Genomic DNA, 20,865 nt, shown 5'->3' with positions numbered 1-20,865 from the left:
TGCTTCAGTGTGGGAGTGCTGCTCTGTGGGTCAGAGAGCACTGCAGCAGTCACATCACCATTTTTGGTTTCTGTGTAGATATCCACCATGATTCTCAGTTTTCCAGAAGCAGCAAGGATTAATGGTCTAAAATTAAATTCATTCTGAGCTTAATTGCTGTTTTCTGCCTAATTACTTTTAATTCTCTCTTGGATTTTTTCACTTTTTAGAGGGCAGAGTAGAACTTAGTTTCTAAATTGCCAACTTTTTAGCCCGATTCCTGTTCTAAACTGACCTGCTGTCAAAAAATGTTAAATGAATTAATTTGCATAGTAAACAGATGCAAAGTGCCCCTTTTTTCCAGGGTACCATCTGTACTTGCAGCGTTTCTTGACAATTCTCCAAGTACACAGAAATTCACATTCACAAATAGCCTCAAGGTTCAGAGACCTGGCCGTGGGTGTACAAACACAAACAAACTGCACCCACTTGACTTCTACTAAAAACATGCATCCTTCAGATCAAAATTGCACATAACAGCTTGTCCAACATCAGCTCCTGAGAAGAGAAGGGATGACCTGGTGGCTAAAGCTGTGACAAGGGACTTGAGAAGCATGGATTTAATTGCTGTTCTGCTACTGTTCTGACATAACTTCAGGCAAGATTAACTGTGTAAATCTTTCTGTGGTCTAATTTAAAAATAGCCCTTCTCCCTTCTGATTTGGATGACATTTGGATTCCTAAGTTCCTGAGTGGATCTGGAATCCAGTCATTCATCTTCACTTCTCCTGTCTTGACATTTGCACCTCTGTCCTACCTTCCCATGAAGATGGTAAATGCCAGTAGTTCAAGTATTGTGCAGTGGCTGGTCCAAGCGACAACAACTGGGAATAAATACCTCCTGTAGGTATAAATTAAGAGTGCTGTCCCGTAAAATCAAAATCTGAGAGTTATGGGGAGTGTGAGGCAATGTTTGGTGACATGAGATAAGGACTCAGTAGATTCAGAGCCAAAACAAATATATCTTACTAGGGTGGGAGATGATGTATAAGTGTGTGCAGGCTCCTGTTACTTTTATTTTACTTCAGAGGAAATTGGACCACAGAAGCTTGATAGTAAATCATTAATAAGCAGGATGTGCCAAATAGAGTTGTTACATGAGCATGTTTTAAACCTTTTTTTGAAGAGGATGGAGAGCATCAGTGTACGTGCACATACATCTTGTCCTGCAGATATAATTTACTTTAGTTCTGTGATATGTAAGTAGCACTGCTTAATGGTAATGGGCTCGTTCCTCAAGCTGTAACTTCTTTATATGCTTGCAAACAGATGTGTGCACTCACCACCAATACACACTGGAGCATGTGTGTGCACCTGTAAGACAAGCAGAGGTAAATAGGGTTTGTCAAACCAAGTCTGTGGTCTTGTTTTGAGAGAAGAGTTCTCCCTTCGTATCTGGGAGAGGCCTGAATAGGTCTTGGTGACAGCGGTGTTCCCGTTTCTTTCTTCCCATCTCTGCTGCTGCAGTCCCTCGTGGATTTTTTAGAAAACTCACGGACCGTGAACAGAAAGTGGGCTTCGGCTTGGGCTGTTTGTGTTTCTCTGTTACTTAATATTTACTACCAGACACCTAAGAGGAAGAATGCTATAAGTAGAAGCTTATTATTTGTCATTACTTATTCAAAACTGTTGTCTTAGTTGGGTGGGGAATGAGAATCCCTTTATATTGCATTCTATTCTCCTTAAAGTCGCCATGCCTCCAGTCAGGGAAATCTGTGGGATCTAGTAGTGCTGCTGGAGCATGGGCCAGCCCTGAGGCCTTTGTGTTGCCAGTGCTGTCTGAAGGCCTCCTGCGGCCTGGCTGCAAGGCTTGGGACTTGCTTCCCCTCATTGTCTGTCAGGGTTCCTCGTGCCTCTGCATGCTGAATTTGAGGCAAGAAAGGCCATGCCAAAAGCAGACGGTTATGCCCTTCTTTCTTCTTAATGATTAATGTATAGCTTTCCTCTGAAGAAAAGTGCCTGAGAATTAGAGCTTTCGAAGTGAATTACCTTCAAGCTCTATCCACATTTAAATCCTGCTGCCGTGATGCAGGGTATGGTGACAGCCACGTAATATTTGTCCTACCTGCACTCACATCTGCTTGAGGTAGCCTTGATCTGCAAGTGACTGAAGAAAGAAGGCACCTAGGTGTGAATCCTCAGCCTGGAAGCACAGCTGGGTTATGGGTAGGGCGCTGGAGGTGAAGCTCAGGTGATGCCACCACAGTGCCACCGGCCGAGCTGCCCTGGCTGTCAGGGGAACTTTGCTGACTGCAGCAGGGCAGGACTGAGAAGGTACTAAATGGGACTTTTCAGGTACTGGCTTTTATTTTATCTTTGGAACAGCAGCAAATTAGTAATTGAGCTTGCCTAGTCGAGCACTTTTACGGAGCCCTGTCACGCTGCACAAAGGGTCTTCTTGGAGCAGCTGTGTTTCCTTGCCACCCTAGGAAGGATTGTTTGACAAAATCATTTGGTTGACTTTTCCTCTTAATTAGTGTGCCTGCCTATCATAGTTCAAGGAATCCTTTTCTACACCTTTGTACAGCAGTCATTTAACCAAGAAGTCCTGCACAGGACTTTGTACAGAGCTCACCCCCACCCGGAGGAGATGAGGGCAGAGGATGCCTCGTCTCTGTCCACCCACCCACCGTGCCTGGGGCTGCTGCACAGGTACCTTCTTTGCACATGGGTACAGGCTTCAGGAGGCTGCTGCTCCAGAAGCTGGAGCTAATGATCCTGTTTGTGTTTTGCTGTGTCATAGGTACTTTTGAACTGGACTTTCAGCAAAAGAATAGTTTTAGAAAGATAAAAATGGAGCAAAAATTTGCCTGTGAGTCTTGATTTTGCAGCACAGAAGAGGGAGAAGCTTATCTGCCCAACCCAGACTGGGGAAAAAAAAAAATTAAAAACCCACACCTCTCAATACAGAGGAGTGAGTGAAGGCAGTTTCTTAATTAGCTTACTGAAACTGTGCAGGATCACAGCATATGGCTGTCCTGGGGCTTATATGATGAGCAGAGCATTTAATTCGTGCTAGTAAGGAGCCGTTAGGGTTCTTCCTGACAGTTCCTGATGTTTAGCTTGTAATATAAATAAATTATGCATAGATTTTAGCAGCAGAGACATAACCTAGTTACATGCAACCTTAATGCTTTACAATCAAATCTGAAGTATAAGTGTAAAGTTGTGCACTTGCTTATTGCCTTCTGTCGTTCCTTAGGAAAAAATGTAGGTCCCTTCCCCCTGGGCTATCAATGAAGGCAATCGACAAAAACATCTGTTGCTGTGGTAGAATGAAGAGCGAGATCGAAACAAAGCACGCTGCGTGTAACGGGCATAGTTTGCTTTGGAAGGGATGTGAGCTGTGATCCTTTATTAGATAACTACTACATTGTTTTTGTATTTTTGAGATTCTCTTCACATTGCAGCGAGAATATGTGATAAAGCAGGCAGAGCTTCTCAGCTTTTTCTCCAAGCAGAGACTGAAATAATTTGAAAGCGAAGTAGCTGCTGGGTATCGTGGAATTCTTGTCTATTGCGTTTCTGCATGGCGTTGTGTTACAGGAGAGCAAACTAAGGCCCTCCAAGTAGGTCATGTAGGAGGTAACCAGTCAGCATTTTACTTAAAAGGCATTACATGGTATTTTGGATGTAGAAAGCCACAAATAACAAAGGATGGAATTCACGTCTGTATCTCGTTAAACTTTGCTGCTGGCTGTTGAGCCCTGGCTCATTGCAGGGGGATCTTAGAAACAATCCTGATGTGATCCCGAGATGTGCCACCATGCCTTACAGATGCATTGCTTCCACGGAAGTGTCTTCCTGGAGCACAGGCTAAACTCGTGAAGTCTGTTTTCAGGGGTGGCTTATATTATGTCCTCTTGTAGGCATTTGGACAATTAAACAAAACCAATCCAAATTAAACAAAACCAATTTATTTAAGTGTCTGGAAGGGCCTTAGATGCAAGGCAGTCAGAGCTGCTTCACTTCTTTCTCGGCTCTGGCCGGTAAGTGGATACTTAAATGGAGCAGGAATCTCCAGTGAGATCACCTGCCCGGATCTGACGCACCTTTTCTCAGCTGAACAGCTGCTCCCTACCAAGCATCACCATCAGTAGAGCTCCCCTATCTTTTCTGCTTATTTCTGCTTATTTGGATTTTGGCTTTGCTTGACTTTTCATCTGCTTTGCTTGATTTCTCATTCAGCTGCCTGCTGCCAAACTCCATTGTGTTGTATAGATCTCTTCTGCCAGCGTGGCCTGGATCAGGCTATCTTCATGTCACAGGCAGCTTTATGCTTTTTCTCTCTTATTTTCGGAACAATGAACTTAATACCAATAAAACTTTTTGGTATTTCATGTGAACTCAAGTATGGAATTCATTGAATTTCTGCATGAAATGATGGAATGATTTTAAACTGCTCTATATTCCTCCTTTGGGACATTCAGTACCTAGAAATGCACTAGGAAATAGAGTACGTCTGCTGCAGCTGTTACTTATCGATCTCCTTCCGCTGACATCCAAATAAACATTTCTTAATAGTGAAGCAAAGCACGAGTGTGGAAGAGTGCTTCTATAGCAAGGGTTTTGACTGTCAGAGTAGGTGGGATATTAACAGCTAAAATATTTAAATTAAACTTGAGTAAACCTTACAATATCAGATGAAGTAGAAAACTCAGTGCCTGGTCAGGGAAGCCTAAGTGGTAGTGGTAGTCAGGGTTTAGCAAGGTGTATGTGCCGTCTGCCAGCTCAGCCCCCTGGTGAAGTGCCTCTCACTAAACCCACCAGAAACCCCAGTGCTTGGAGCTCTCTGGCTTGTAATGATCACAGGGAATTCACCTTCTTTACCTTCTTCTCCAGTGCTGAGATGGTCTGTATAGGAGCCAATGTTCCTTCTTGGCTTGGCAATACAAAAATCACTACTGGAAGGTTGGTTACAGTTGTAAAAGGCAGTAAAACTTATTTGGGCCCTGTGGTATGCACAAAGAGGCTGTTGAAAAGAGCTTTCCACTGAGGCAGCTTCAGCTTAAATGTGCTTCTTCCAGAGAGAGCTGAAAATCTTAATAGGAACATATCTAAATTTTTTCCATTTCGGCTGTTTATATTTAAAAAGAAAAAAAAAGACAGTCCCCATAGTCCCCAGCCTGTTGCCTTTGTCCCCAGCTGGGTCTCTCAACAAAGTGCTTTTTATGCCCGGAGAACCGAAGTGGGATGGTAATGCTCTGACCTCTGGCTTTCGGCTCTGTCTGCAGCATTGTAGGATAACAGCTGATGGCCCTTTCCAGCCAGGTGGCAGACATAGCAATAGTCTGGGAAATAGTAGTTTGTGTTCAAAGAAATAATGTCTCTCTGGTGCTTGTATTTTCAAGTTTCTCTGTGTTTAAAAAAACAAACTAATCAGAACACACACAAAACCAAAAACACAAGCTCTCAGCTCTAGCTTTTGCATTGTTAGAGAAAGCACAGTGGGGGCATTGCTACATGATTTGCATTGAAATCTTGCAAATTAAGTGCCAGGTATTTAATTACTTTTAAATCTCCTCTCTTGAGGATAATTTTGGTGTGTGGCGCTGATCGTAGTAACGGCTCACCTATCCTAGAGGTGATGCATGCTGCCTGTTCTGCAAATGCAAATGTTACATTCATACTTGCATGTCACTAAGAAGACTATTTGGTGCTAATGATAACCTTATCTGAAGTATGAACGCATTTCTCACACGCTCCCCGCCATTTTCTGAAGTCTTTAATGCCAACAGACTGGATTCCTAGTCTGCTGCGTTTCCATGCTGGTAGGTATTTGCTTTTATTTAACATTTACTTAGCCCTCTGTGTTGTTTTCCCAGGGAAAGCATATATTTAAACATCCTTGCAAATCTTCTTTCAAGAGTCCTGCCTACAGGCTGGACTGCAAGAATTCGAGGAAGAATCCAGGATACTCTGCCCAGCTAAAGGCTGGGGTTTTCAAATCTCTGGGTGAGATGTCTGCCTTGCTGCTTCACATAAAATCAGTCACAGAGTTGGTTTCCATCCTACACATTGACTAATACGGACAGAAATTTCATGTCTTGCTCCTGGAATTGTTTTTTTTGAGTGTATTGTATATATTTATGGCCAGCACACTAGGCAGCTTTCTGTTACCCTTAGCAATATGATGTGAGAAAGATACTATTCTTGTTTTTAAAATATATTTTTCATTTAATGGACCCTTGGAAAAGTATTCAGAATTGGGTGTCAGGGAAAGCAGTGGAGGCCTCTCTTGGGGACGAAGAGAAGCAGACACTATGATATACTAGAGGTGAATGTTTCCCCCAGGACTATGAGGGCATTAATTGATTTTGAAGGCTAAAAGAGACCATCAGGCAATCTAGTCTGAGTTCTTTTTTTTTCACCTAGGTGCCTGCTTTATCTAGGTGCCTCCTTTGCCATATGAGGAATATGCTTGATGTGTCCTGATGTGTCCATATCTATTTGATATGCTGATGGTGTCCTTTTCAACGAGCAGCCTGCAGAACGTCGCAGGCCTTCCAGCACTAGCTCTTGCCCAGGCGTTCACTTCTGCCTGCGCACCGCAGTCCCTCCTGAATAGCCAAGGTGTGAATTTGACTGACGATGACCAGGTGATCGTCAAGGAGGCAGGCTGTAGTATTAATACCCCTGGGCAGAAATGCAAACTGGCATTTTCCATGGTTGCAGGACCCCTTGGCTGTTTTGCTGAGTTCAGCAGGGGCTCATAGCCTCAGCTTAACCAGCTTTCCAAGGTTGTTCCAGACTCCAACCCCAGGAGCTCTTCTCCAGGGACTGCCAGATGACAGCGCACTCAAAGCCCACCTTTCCGTGATGTATTTGTGCATGTATCTGAGATGCAAGTATCCCCGTGGGAACAGGGAACTCTTCGCTGCCTGGTGCAGTGTCAGAGCAGCAGAAAGAGCACGTTCTGCCAGGCAGGACCTGTCTCCCTAGACGTAGTCTCTCTGAGATTTGTGTTGCCCAGACTTCTGTGTGTGAAGGATGTGGGCTGAGCTCTCCGGTATGTCTGGGCTATAATTACAGACAGGGAAATGGCTTTTGTTGTTCCACGTTAGGTAAATCCCATGAGCTGCAGGAATCTTGTCACCCAAGGAGGACTAGCAAAATCCCGGGAGCGTCAGGTGTTTGTAGAGCCAATGTTTCTGCACAAGATGCTCACACGGATGTTTTCCAGTGTATTAGTTACAACATTAAAACTGCTAAGTTTGATGCCTAGGTAGCTTATACACAGTATTAATTAGCTATTAATTTGATCCTGCAGAATTTTCATGCTCATTTATGTCAGATATACATGGGAATCTTTTCTTGAGGCATTAATTTTCATTAAGTTCTTCTATAGTTGAAAATAAGCAAGCCACACTTACTGATGCACTTCCTAATATCTTTTTCACTTACAGTCTTATCAATGTCTATCTTAATATTCATCCTATAACAGATCAAGAAGTAAGACAGCAGGATAAAAAATCCTGTGATGCAGTCGATAACCAAAGCCATAAAACGAACGGTATTAAACGTGTGGGAGCACAAATGAAGAAAAGAATTCATTGTGTATGGGCCTTGAGGGCAAGAAAAGTGTTAAGGAATATTTTTTGCAAGATTTGATTTATTTATTTCTTGAAGTTTGAGAGTGTTTCTCATGTATTTTAGTTTGCTATTTCTAAGACTTAATGAGTGAATAAGAAATGTGATACACAGCTCCACGTGGACCATTTTTAGTGCATTTCTGCCACCCTCAAGCTCAGTAAGTAATGTTCCACTTCTACTAAATGTACCTGGAGGTGGAGCATCTGTCATTTATTATTATAATACCTGAAAGGTATCTCAGAGAATTCTAATTCAAATTTCAGTTTCATAAAAACTTTACATTAAAATTCACATTTGGGCTTTTGATATTAAAGGATTAGTACAACAGGAGATGAACAGCATGGAGAATTCTCTTCCATATATCCTGTGGAATCATATGTTAATATCCACTTTACGAGCCCTGTATCAGCCATTGCTAGAGGTGGGACTGTGTTAGGTTTAAGGGAAAGGACTCATTTGTCTGCCTATTTCATTTGTGATCTTAACTGCAAGTTAATGTGCTGTTAGAGCAAGCAGCTCGCAGTTAAGTGTCTTCAGATTTTGAGAGGTCTCTGAGAGAAAGTTTTTTTGTTTTGTTTTTTTTTTTCTAGTTAAGCAATCAACATACAAACTTGTGTGGGTGATGGGAGGATGGACCACGGGTGGTTTGTTAATAACTTGGAGATTGGCAGTCCCTATAGTTAGGTGTAAAGAAAAATTGGCTGCATCATCCTGGTAGCAAAAGGTAATCACTGCGTCCTGACCTTTTGAGAGCTAACCTTATGTGGATCTGAGAACTCAAAGACCCTGAAAGCTGTAGTGTTGACTGTGGCGTTGTCAACATTGGTGTATTTCAGCTTTGAGAAAACTTGGGTGTAGGCTTGCCAGTGAGAATTGTTTTGTCAGCTTGTTCCCTCCCCCAAAACATGGCAGGTTGATCATAGTTAAATAAACTATAGCTTTTTGAATATCTGTTTTGTTATTTTTTTTTCATGAAATCAAAAAGCTTTTTGCAATTTCTGTGGCCAGGAGTATACTGCTGCTGAGTAGTCTTCAGCTTCAGAAAAAGTAACTTATATAGATATTTATATAATATGTATGTAAACTGTAATAACTGTGCCTGACTATGCGTTTGACTTGTGATTTTGCTTCCACGTGTAATTTCTTTTAAAAAGGTGAAAGTATTTTTCAGATGAAAAGTTCTGGCTTTGAAAATAAATTTTTGAGTTGGGTATTGTTTGCCATGAGAACTCCTGTCCTATTCAAGGTACAAGGCTGAACTTGCTAGCAATGCAGAAAAATGTGTGTGTAGGCACCTCTGCAACTGCATTTCCCTTTTCGTTCAGATTAGGGTCATTGCGGATGCCCGCGTTTTACTGAGGTATAATAGTTTGTCAGGCTTCTTTGCCTCCAAATTGTTGATCTGAGATAATGAGTTCTTAATAATTGTAGTATAAATCAACACACCTTCAACCTTGCGGTGAAGGTTAGAGGGCTAAATTTTCTTTTAAATCTCCTCTATTAGGAACGTAAGTTCAGATGGAGCAGAAGCACGCAGAAGACTAAGAGAGTGTGACGGCTTGGTGGATGCCCTCCTTCATGCCCTCCAGTCTGCAGTTGGCAAGAAGGATACGGACAATAAGGTGAACTTGAGTATCAGAACTTGAATGGATGTTTCCATTACTTTAAGCTGAAGTGCTGCACTGAGGTCTGACTTCTATTTGCTAGTATCAGAGCATGATTATGCTTGCCTCAGAAAATATAGTAATTACCTTCCTTTCATCTCTGCCATGGTATCGACGGTTCTGCTGATGGGCTATCAGCACCATGCTGCTGTGTTGCCTTGTCTGGCTGTTGAGGTGAGCAAAGACAAGTGGCTGTGATGGGTGGGGAAGAGTAGTCTTTTATTCCTGCCAGTGGCATTATTGCTATTGTTCTGCATTACTTAATTGACATTTGTAAGTGCAGTTTGCAAATCAGAATTGAGTCCCGTTGTGTTGTGCTCTGCGCAGTGTCAGCAAAGGAGTCGATTCACATCTTAAAGACTTTATTCAACACCATCTTAAAAGGATGTAGTAGTAAGACATTCAGATGTCTTTAGACCTGAAACACTTTGTGGCTTTTTTTTTTTTTTGGAGGTAGAAATGTTGATTCATCTGTTTTCATCATCATCTCATCCTGTAGTGTTTAAAACAATACTTTTACACATAAGGTGTATCTTAAGTTTAACCTGTTTAAAAAGTGAAGAGCATACTATTGCTTTATAACACCAATAAGGCTTTTTAGCATCTTTATTTTACTCTTTTTAGTCCCACCATGGGATGGACTGTACAAGGGAATTCTAAAGCATTGTCACTTAATCAGATAATTTTGGAAGTGGATTTTGTAACCACCTGGTGGCTTCCATTGCAACCTACAGAGCATTGCTCTTGTCAGAACTTGATGTGCTACGAATGAGCTATTACTACAGAACAATGAGCGTTCTCATCGAAATCCTCACATGCCCTTAGTTTTGACCTACAGAAGGTTTAATAAATAGGGTATCCTGGGGATTGTAAAGGTTGGAAGAGTGTGACAGCACTGTATTAAAATAAGAACCTTAAATGATCATTTTCTGCTGTGTTTGATCTTTTGGTGAATTTGTCATCTTTATGAACGGTTGGGTGCTATTTTTGATTAGAGAGTTTTCATTTTGAATGGGTGCTATTTATAAAACACTTCACTTCTAGTAGAAAAGAAGTGGTTTTAGAACAAGAAAGAACCTTAAATCAGGGTGTTTTTGACAAAATTTCTTTGATCTACATTCTTTTCCTGGTATGGGTGGCTTTTTTTTTTTTCCCCATCTCCACACACTTCCACTATGTGATAGAACAGTTTGAAAATAGGAGGGTTCCATACTTACTTGTAATGTATTATTATTTTGTACAGTCCGTGGAGAACTGTGTGTGCATCATGCGGAATCTTTCCTATCACGTCCACAAAGAAGTCCCCGGAGCTGATAAGTATCAAGAACTAGATGCCAGTCAGACTACTAGCACAGGTGGCTCTCAGAAAAAGAAGAAAGATGATGCTGGTTGTTTTGGTGGAAAAAAAGCTAAAGGTATGTCTTGCAGAGAACTCAAAACTGGAAGTGGATCTGTGGGTAAATTTTCACTGTAGTCCTGCTCTTGCAAGCTCTTTCATCATGCTAGAGTGAGGCGGTTTGTGGAGGTACATGTTTGTAGCGCTGTGGCTTGTGGTCATCTCCCTTGTTGTAATACTGCTAGGTATTTGGGAAGTATTTCCACAATTGCTATCCTTCTGCTTGGCTTTAAATAGGAGTGGTGCGTGCTGTTGTAAGGCTCCGCTGCTGGGCAGCAGTGGTTGTGCTCTGCCTCTCCTCTGCTTGTCTGTGTCCTTGCATCTGTCAAATTTGCTCTTAGTCCACTTGCTTGGCTGTACAGCATGTGTCACGGCCCCTGCAAGCCAGGCCAGCATGTGCTCATCTCCGTGCACGGTAGTCCTGTCTGTTCCATGCCTTCAGCCTCTCACATCTGAACGCAAACTAAAAGCCAAAACATACAACCTCCCAGTTTTGTCACTGAGTAATTTAAATTGCAAACAGGATTTTGTAGCTTTTAATTGTCAGTCGCTTTTAGACCTGTTCTTTCCTCTGGGGCATGAGTGTTGCAAATGATTTTCATTACAAGAGAAGATTAATAGTCTCAGTAACCCCCCCTTCCATCTTCCTTCTAAAAAGAGACACTTAAATGTGTTTGAGTGTGCAAGAAACTTATATGCATTCTCTTTGTTGTTTTAGAGAAATGACTCTCATGAATTCGGAGATAGCAAAGGTAGTTTTCTGTCTAGGCTCCATTTTCTGCATTCGTATGTATTCACATCCTGGCTTACTATTTATGCCCAGGGTCTAAGGAAGGTTGTGATGCTGAAGAGCAGACAAGGAATTGTTTGAACTTGAGGGACTGTGTGCTGTACATTAATCTTCCTCTGATGTGACCTGTACATGTTATTAAAATGCTTTGTTTCCATACGTGTTATAAAGTCATCACAGTGTGAACTTGCTATTGCAGACTAGTCTGTCACCAGAGAGATTTAACATGTGTCTAAAATATAAAAAAATGATTGAGGGGAACATTTTAATGACTTGGGGGGGAAAACTGGAAGAAGAATTTTAGCTGCCTGGCCAACCTGTTCTCACAGTGAATGACTAAAGCTATGCTGTGATACCCTTTGGAAACCCTGAACGTGTGCTGACTGGTTAGTTTTCTGCCACTTGTCCATGTTGTTTTGCTGCTTGAAAGCAATACAGTCAGTTAATTTTTGTTTTGTTTTGTTTTACGTAAATCTGTGTGTGTGCACTGTGGAAGAGGGGAGTGTGATGATAGAGAACTGTCCTCATCCTCTTGATGACTGAAAAGACAGCGCTCTCCGGTGGCTGCCCGTTGCCTAGTGGCTGCCAGTTTCCTGTATTTTCTGCATCTGGACGCCCTGATAGCTTCAGTTTAGCAGCCACAAAATCTGATTGTGTCTTTTTGGATTAATTGATCTCAAAATCATGTGACTCTGTGGATGAACCCTCAGATTTCAGCAAGCAGTGCAGGCACTCAGTGACAGCTTGGGTTTGGCCCTGTGTGTAAATATACTTTTAAAGTCATAAATAGATGATTCCTTGTCCCACTACTAAATTTATGTGAACACCTAGGCTGAAACTGTCTTAATTTAGTCAGTCTAGCACTTTAAAATAGGTCACTTCAATTCCCTCCCTCTCTTGTTCACTTAATCTTGCAGTGTTTCCATATTTATTTTATTTCATGGTCATTGATCATAGCATTTCAAACACATCCGCAAAGGGCTAGTCACCCTTCTGTCCCCTCAGTTCCTGGAGCACCTTTTTTATAATGAAAAGTGAAGGGGGAGGAAAAAAAAAAGATCTGCAGAGAAAGACTTTTCAGCAGGAACAAGAGATTAAGCGGAATATCCATTTTTTGTTTTGGGGTTGTTTTAGTTTTTGGAAGTTCCTTGTTCTTGTAAATCTCAGGCTTTGAACCTATTCTGTAAAATTCTGCCTCTTTGTGACTGTTCCTTTGTATTTTCTTTCTCCCTGTAAATTTTTGTTTTTCTTTTGCTGCTTTTCTGGTAATTAGAGGAATGGTTCAATCAAGGTGAGTCTTTGCAATACTTTTTTTTTTTATCATCACCATAATCTGCATTGTTCTGCTTTTACATGCAAGGCAAAGAGCTGACATCAAGGTCTTGCTCATTCGCCTTCTCTGCTCCCCCGCTGCATCCTCCTGTTCATTTCAGCAGGCATGGAAATCCGCTGTCTAATCGAGGGAGCGTTTTATGTTTGGTCTTCTCACATTGCTAATAGAAAAGTCATTTATATTCAGTCCTGGTGTAAGTGCAGTAACAGAACTGATTTGTGACTGGCTTGATAATCCCATGAGGGAGGGCACAGGTAAGTGTGCAAGTTGCCTTCCCAACCTTGTCATGGCAAAGTATAGCTTTGCTAACTCACCTGGGTAGCGATAACTGTAAAGACTCAGCAGCTTGGATGAGTATTCTCAGAGAGCCTTGGCATTTTGTCTGACTGGGCCCAGGTACCTTGGCTGCTGCATCTTTATTACTGACATTCACACTAGCTAGGTGAAGATACCTCCAATAAATTGTTGGGGGCTACGCCCTTCAGTTTCACATCCTAACACAACAGGTGAAATTGCAATTGAAATGTACAAGCTTACCTCCCTCCCTCCTTCTTCAGCTGGGAAGGTCAGTTAGGCTGTGGAGTGCCCTGGGGTTATTGATGGTGCACTGTGTTATTGATACTGATCTGGGGGTAAAGGCAGGCTTGTTTGCAGTCTGTGACACTTGCTTCAGATCCATGAGGTCTGGAGGGTTGAGCCAGAAGAGAAATGTTGAAAAAATTGCTCCCCTCAACAAAAGGTGCTCATTAGCATTCCGTGAGATGCCGATATCTGTGACTGGTGAGGCCTGTGGATGGGGGGGTGTGCTGGCAAGGCAGAGCTCAGCCCTTGCTTTCTGTTACTCCACCGCCACCCAGCTCAGTGGGTGTATTAACGAGCACAGTATTGACTGCTGGGGATGGTGCTGGTGTCAGGAACAAATCTCTTTGCTTTTAATTTATTTTCTTTAACCAGGAAGGAAGTGTTTGGGAATTAATCCTTCAGCAAGAGTGGTCTAGCCGAATAGCTGTATTGATTATCTAGGAAAACAGAACGACATTTAAGGAAGATCATAAACAACATTAGTGGTTAATAACACTGGGTCACACCTCAGAGTCTTACTGGCAGAATGAAAATGCAAAAGGTCATGTTTTGGTTGTTTCTCACATAGAATTAGAGGGGGGAGAGGCAAAGAATTTTAATCCCACTGTTTCAGAGACTGTAAATTGCATCTTGTACAAGCAAGTCTCATGTCAGGCTGTTTTCCCAAACCCAATTGCAGTGCCAATTCCTACAGCCAGGTTTCATAAAACAGACCTGTCAGCAGGCACATTCAGGGCTGTCTGTCCCTTGGCCAAGTTCGGAGCTCTGCTGTTGGATTACAAGCATTGTCTTTTGTCTAGTGTTGCTAGGTCGGGAAAACTTGGGGAGGAGGGAGACGCGTAGAGCAACAGAAATTGAGATGTCCAAAAGCAGTGCTTTCAAATTTTTAACTGCTAGCGTGGTCATTTAAGCACCAGCAATCTTGGCACTAGCAATCCTGGCTGGCTTGAGTGGTAGCAAGATGTTCAGAGCTCCGGTGGCTGGCAGGGAAGCTGTTTTTCTTGTGATATCAGGCAGGCTAGGTGATGGCTGAGAGCTGTGTAATTGATAGGCTCTCAAAATTGCTAAGTTCTGCCACCTTTTTAGAAAATCCAAATCAATATTGTGGGTCTCATGGAAATTAAATGGGAAAAGTAGCAGCTGGGGCGCCTTTGTCTTCCAGATGGATTTCTTTGGAATCATCTTACAGCTTATTCCTCATGCTCCGAACCCTCTCCCTGTAGGAAGGCTCTGGAAAATGGAGGTATTCGGGTATTTCTGAACCTGGCCTTTGCTCAATTTGATTAAACAAGCAGTTTGTAGAGTTGAGATCCCCATGGTCAGCACTCTGTCTTCTGAATTTCTTCCATTTGTAAACAGCTGGCAGCTTCTGTTTTAAACAGATGTGGTTTTGCCCGAGGGCTGGATTAGTTCCTCTGGGGGCTGCGAGACAAACCAGGAAAGGTTTCACAGAAGAAGGCCGGTACGTTCAGCCTGGCCCTGAAATTGTGAGACTGGAAATGAAGATCACAAAACACAGGTGGAGTGTGCTGTCTTAGTGAAAGATGGCTTAATAAGCAGGCAGCTGCTTCTGTGCTGCCAGCTCAAAAGCTGTAGCAGCCTGCACTGTCCTCTTGGACAGTCCCTTAAAAAGCCCTGCACGAGTACGTGCTGCTCACTGACCAGTGCACCCCAGAGGAGGGAGTCTGGTTATTCCTGTGCCATCTCAGTTCTGCGGGGCTGGTAGAAATAACAAACTCAGATCTTAAAATTATAGGGAGAACTTCTGAAATGAATAGTTGAGTAAAGTTTGGCTCTCAGTGCAGTTATTCTGAGGTTTTTAACTAGCTAATGCCAGAGACATGAAATGTGGGGGCATGTGAAAAAAGCTTGTCATATTTGTAGATAAGATGCAGTCACATTTCTTGGTCTGTTGTAAGTCTGTAATCTTTCCTAAACACCGACTTCCTTCCTCCAGTGCTCCTTTTTTAATCCCTCTGGCCTGCTTTTTCCCCTCCATGGTCTGAGGGTGAACAAGGGTTTGCAGCCAGCAGCAGGGCTCAGCTGTCGTTAGGAAATGCAGTGTCCTTGGCTCTGCGGTTTTTTCCCTCTGGTGTTCAGTTCCCCGAGCAACATGTTTCTGGTTCTTTCACGGAGCAAATCTAGATGAAGGGCTGCAGTTCAGAAATATGGGATTTTTCATACTTCCACCAAATTAATTCAGATGAACAGAACCTCTAGATACACGTTTTGTTTTGTTCAGTACTTAAAGGTGGTGTTGGTGTGTTCTGTTTTTTAAAGTGTGGATTTCCAGATAAAGGGAGGGACTGTAATGCTAGCCTCAGGTTTTTGTTGTGTTTTTTTTCCTCTTGACTGTCATTTCTAAGTCTTCATGTTGGTATTTAAAAGCTGTATCATCTCCATACCACATATGTTTGTTCTTTTGTCAGGAAGAAAGGGAGAGCAGCCCATTGACTTCACTGTAGAGAAGCTGTGCCGGCTCCCTCCTATAATGGGACGGGGATCGGCCTTTCCCGTTTTGTGAACAGTTCCCAGTCAAGACAAGTCTCTTGTAACTCTTCATGTTAGGTTTTCCAAGGACGGTTTTCCTGTTTGCTTTTAAGCATCCCGACTGGTGGAGCTTTTAGCCCTTCCTGTAACCTCCAGTGACAGTCTGGTAGGGTCCCTGGCCAGAAGCCACCCCACCCCTGAAGCTTAAATCGAGTTGTTCTGAATTCATCCCATCATTCATTGTTGCACCTTCTTCCCCTGCTCTTGTGCAAAAGGAACTAAATAACTGACTGGATTTTCCCCTTAAAATAATTTGGAAAAGGTAAATTGTGTAATGCTGTCCTCAGAAGCCATGAGGATTCCTGCACTTCCTTGAAAATCTGCTGTCAGGGCTCCCAACCACAAGGAGCTTGGTTCTCCCACAGCATTCAAGTGTGCTTAGCCAAGGCGGTGTGTCCCTTTGGTGGGGGAAGAGAAAATTAACACTTCTCTCCTCAGCTACGTAACCTTGCATTTCTAGCCTAAAACTGAAGTCCGGGTGGCGGTCCACTTCTCTGTGTGGGACTGTATAAATTAAAGCTGATGAAAAGGTTTAAAACCTCTCTTAGCAAAAAATATAAATTGTTGCCATCAGTTTCTGCTAAGTAGCCAAAATTGCACTTCACTGATTGAAGGGCAACTGAAGGTCAAGTTGTCAGTTGCTGTCTGTACCGTGTTCAATCTAGGCCTCCCTACCTGGCAGTCACAGTGAGGACAGAGGCTGCTAAGCAAGCCTGGTGGATTTTCCTCTGCTGCTCTGTTTCTTCTTCAGCTAAGCCTCAGGTCAAAACTTCTCTGTGGGAATAATGAGGAAATCCTGAGCCTCTGGGGGAGGGCTGCAGCTTTGCAAAGAAGAGAAATGGCACAGTTTTTGAAGATTTTAAGCACTCTTAAGGCCCACTGAATGGCCAGTGCTCTCATGTTAGCAAATCAACCTGAAAGTTGCACAGATTTTTGTCCTGAGATTGTTCAGGCTAAAAGCACAGCTATGCAGCTGGATTGCAGGTCACACATGTACAGATTCTAGTAGTAGTCTGATTTATATTCTGAGTCAATATCTTCTCATAGATGCGCATGACAATAACTTACCTGTCAGTATGCTGATAGTCTTTACCATCTGTTGTCTTATTTTTTTGCACAGGAAAGAAGAATGGAGATTTGGACAGGAATTTTGATACACTTGATTTGCCTAAGCGGTCTGAAGCAGCAAAAGGTAATGCTAATGTTTGTGCTCTTGGAAATAACAAGTAGCATGGGAGCTGGAGGCTCTTAAAGGGACTTGAGACATGAGCATATCCAGTTGATCTTTCTTTTATATTCAGTTAATTGAAATAATAGATGTGTCAGAGCTTATTTAGTATTTAATACTGGATATAAGCAGCTTTTATATTAAATTGCTAAATGGGTAGAATCTCAAAGAGGCCTGCCTGATTTGGTATTAGGTGGTGTACCTCCATAGAAGGGTAAATGCATGCAGTTGTCTTTTACAGCTCCATTTGCAAATTGCCTGCACTGAACATGAATGTAAGGAATTAAGAAATGCATTAGCTGAGTGTACTTATCTCTCATCTTTTCCCTTTCCTGGCATCTCTATAGTTCTTCAGTTTTTCTGCACTGTGCTTTTGCATTTTACCTTCTGGCAGAGGTGAAATCTTGTACAGACGATCTGCATCCCACCCTGTACGTCTGGTGCTCTCTCCTTAATTGGAGGTTACGAGATGATTTGGGTCTCATCAGACTTCTTAGAGCATTGGACAGTGTTTTGAAACTTGTACAGGTTTTTGAAGTGTGTGCAATATCACTGCAGAACCAGCCATTGTCATGGCAACTGCTGTGGTGCCACCCTGTCAGCCTGGCCTTGCAGGAGAAGCTCTTCTAGAGCACCCTCACCTTAATGATCTGTAAGTGCCGAGGACTACCAAAGTATTCTTCCAAAGGAAAATTGAATTCTTCCTGCATCACGTGTACAGTTCCAGAGAGTATAAAGACATCTCTGGATTTTCTTTGGATACCTGAATTCTGCCACCACAGTGACCTTGATCAAACCAACTGATTTGTGCTTCAATTTCCTTTCTGTAAACTGAGGGCAGCAGCAGGGGCTGTATCTAACATTCTGAGAGATGTAATAATGGTCAGTAATGGCACAGTAATTACACGTGTAAAGTGCTGCACTCAGTTAAATTCATGGGCAGTGGAGCTCTGTTTTGGTCATATACAAACTAATCCTAATATATAGATGGATCTAATTTATTTACAGACACCCTCTACAAGGTGTACCCTCTACAAGGGTACAGTTTCTAGGCTGATGTCTAAACACGGATTTCCATCTGGTACATTATTGCATGAGGTGCTAAGGCACCTCCTGTAAGGTACAATACCACTGTGTTGTGGGAGCTGCAGGGAACGTCTCTGAACCATCTTTCGCTTCAATGTCTTCTATTCAGGGCTGGGCACTGATCACATTGCAAAGCAAGGAGACTTCTTAAGGGTGTTAATAAGAAGGGGGGGCGGGGGAGGGGACAAAATATAGCAAGGGCTTCAACTCTTTAATTGTTTTATAAATGTGATTGGAATGTAGGTGCCAGTAAAGGAAAAATGGAAATCAAGGATTTCTAAAAATGAATGTATATTGAGTAACTTTATTTTAAATAAGCTTAAAGTCTTTGATGTGGCTTTGCTAATGGTAGAATTTTTGTGGCATATCTGATGGGAGCTGTGTCTTGCTATCTGAACTTACGCAGCTTGTTATCATATTCAATTGCTAGAAATGGCACACTCTTGAAAAGGTTTTGTTTGACAACTTTTGAGATACCCTAATTTAATCTAAATGGAATAGATTGTAATCTAACTACATATCTCATACTAGATTGGGCTAAGCGATTAATCTCACAGTTTTGAAAGAAGCCCATTTGCATGGGAAAAGGCACAAGGAACTATTCATTTGTGTGCTTGAAGGGAGGACAAAAATTGTGACACATTTTTGTTTTCTTTTACCAGTAGTTTCCTGCTAAGCATCTAGTTTACATGAGAGTTCCTGGATATTAAAGGTCCTAACAAGATTGCTAGGACTTTGAATTGTTCAGTAAGATAAGGAAAATAAAATTGCAGTCTCAAACCCCTTAAAAGCTCAGGTCAGATGTATGCCATAGAGTATAATTGGTTCTGATGAGATCAGCTCTCAGCTGAAGCAGAGCCTCGTCACTAAGATTGAAAAATCATGCAAGTTTTAATGATCAAAAGCACTCAGTTTGAGTGACACAATGAAGTGCTATTTCAAAAATCAACAATTATAGATTAATCTCTTTCATGTATTATTAACGCCATATTAAAGTGAGTTTTCAGCTGGAATCTTTGTGGGCAAATGAAACTGGGGTAATAAGATTTGTTCATGCAGTGCAGCAAATGAACATTGTGGTAGTTCACTGAACTACTAGTTGGGATGCAGTGTTGTTAAGTTTCCTGTAATCTTGAGTCAACATCCATGATGTTTATCTGGTGGATCTAAACAGGCTTTAGGAAGCTGACGACGTGATTTCCTTGTAGAATAATTTTAGATCATTGAGCTTAATTGAGGCTGTGCTTATGATCGCTTGAAAAACTGCAATCTAGAAAATGTGAACCAGTTCAGACCCATTTTCTGTCATCTCTGGAAATGTGGTTTGGTCTCAAAATGACTTTAATTACAGGAATCTCTGCTTATCACATAGGTGAACATCATAGAAGCAGAGCCTTTAGGAGTTCTAGTTGCAGGAGAATGGGACAGGTAAATGTCTGTTTGTATGGCAGAGATTTTTTCAGTCTCTTTCAAGACAGCTTATGAACATGTTTGTGTCCTGAATAGAACAAAGGGAATTTGGGGTTATTACCTGGTTTAAATACTAGTAATTTCTTCCTGGAATTTGTTTGCTCTGGAGAGGAAAGAATGAACGAAGGCAATCTCTTTTTTACCGAGGGAGGATCTAGAGTCCTCTTTGTTTTGATTGCTCTTGTTTCTTTCTTTCTTTTTTTTTAATGGAAATCATATTTTGTGCAGCACGGCATTTGAGCAGCCCTGAAACCATTTCTAAACCTTTAATAACTTTATGTGCTAGGCATTCTGGCAGGGGGATGCTTCCAGTTCAGGGTTATCATTTTTAGTAAACTGGATAATGTCAGATGAGAGATCTTGTAATGCTTTCAGAAGCTGTCTCATCTGATGTTAAAAATATATATATATATGCTCCGGCAGCATCCAGAGTACTGCTGTCCTCATGAGGAAGAATTGTGGAAGAGATGCTTCTTGTTTCCTCTTTGTTGAAAGGAGCTTTTTCTTTTTCCTGACAGACAGGGAGAGAGGATAAATTTGGGGGAAACGATAAGAGCTTGCATAGAGCCATATGAGAAGGAGACAGCACTGACAAGAAATTACAAATGTTGTCCTTAGGACCTTGCTAAATTTAGTACTTTCAAAAAATTCCTACTTCTGGGAGAAAAAACAGTCTCGGTAAAATCCCTGCCCCGATATAAAGTAGGTCACTGACAGCAGCGTTGGCTGACTCCTCTGCAGCCTGTTCTTTCTGCGCTACCTTGGTGTGAATGTTGATTTCTCCTGTGTGCACGTTAAATACGTAGCATAGTACAGTTCCTTGGCTTTGTGAGCAGAGCCCTTATTTCTGAGCAGGACTGGTGACAGGAGGCTCATACAGTAGGGAAAAGATCAAGATTAATCATACCTGTGCAGTGGAAAGCAGTGTCTCAGATGGCAGACTGGCAGATTGTGAGATAAGGTTTTCTGAAAAGAATCAGCACTGATCTATGTCAGCCCTCTAAAGATGTTATGAAGGTTGTAACGTTTAATCCTCTTGATGGGGAGGTGCTGGATTGTCCACCTCTGTTCATCAGAAAAGCAAGCTTGCTCTTTGTATGGTCAGTTGTTCCTAATTAGTTCCAAAGCAGTACA

General features: G+C 42.1%; 1 protein-coding gene across 18 annotated transcripts in view; it reads left to right on the top strand.

Moving 5' to 3' along the window:
- ARVCF (ARVCF delta catenin family member) overlaps positions 1–20,865 on the top strand; it is a 271,699-nt gene that overhangs the window by 210,534 nt on the left and 40,300 nt on the right. For 16 of the 18 annotated variants that reach the window (XM_035340262.1, XM_035340267.1, XM_035340264.1 and 13 more), the window contains 4 exons: positions 9,137–9,254; positions 10,540–10,711; positions 12,756–12,773; positions 17,068–17,139. In XM_035340262.1, coding sequence (XP_035196153.1) covers positions 9,137–9,254; positions 10,540–10,711; positions 12,756–12,773; positions 17,068–17,139 — 380 coding nt within the window. The remainder of the gene's footprint in view (positions 1–9,136; positions 9,255–10,539; positions 10,712–12,755; positions 12,774–17,067; positions 17,140–20,865) is intronic. The other 2 variants (XM_035340270.1, XM_035340268.1) reach the window with 1 other exon arrangement.

Source organism: Oxyura jamaicensis, chromosome 15 (assembly GCF_011077185.1).
Source record: "Oxyura jamaicensis isolate SHBP4307 breed ruddy duck chromosome 15, BPBGC_Ojam_1.0, whole genome shotgun sequence".
Lineage (NCBI taxonomy): Eukaryota > Metazoa > Chordata > Aves > Anseriformes > Anatidae > Oxyura > Oxyura jamaicensis.
This window is presented reverse-complemented; position numbering and strand designations above follow the sequence as displayed.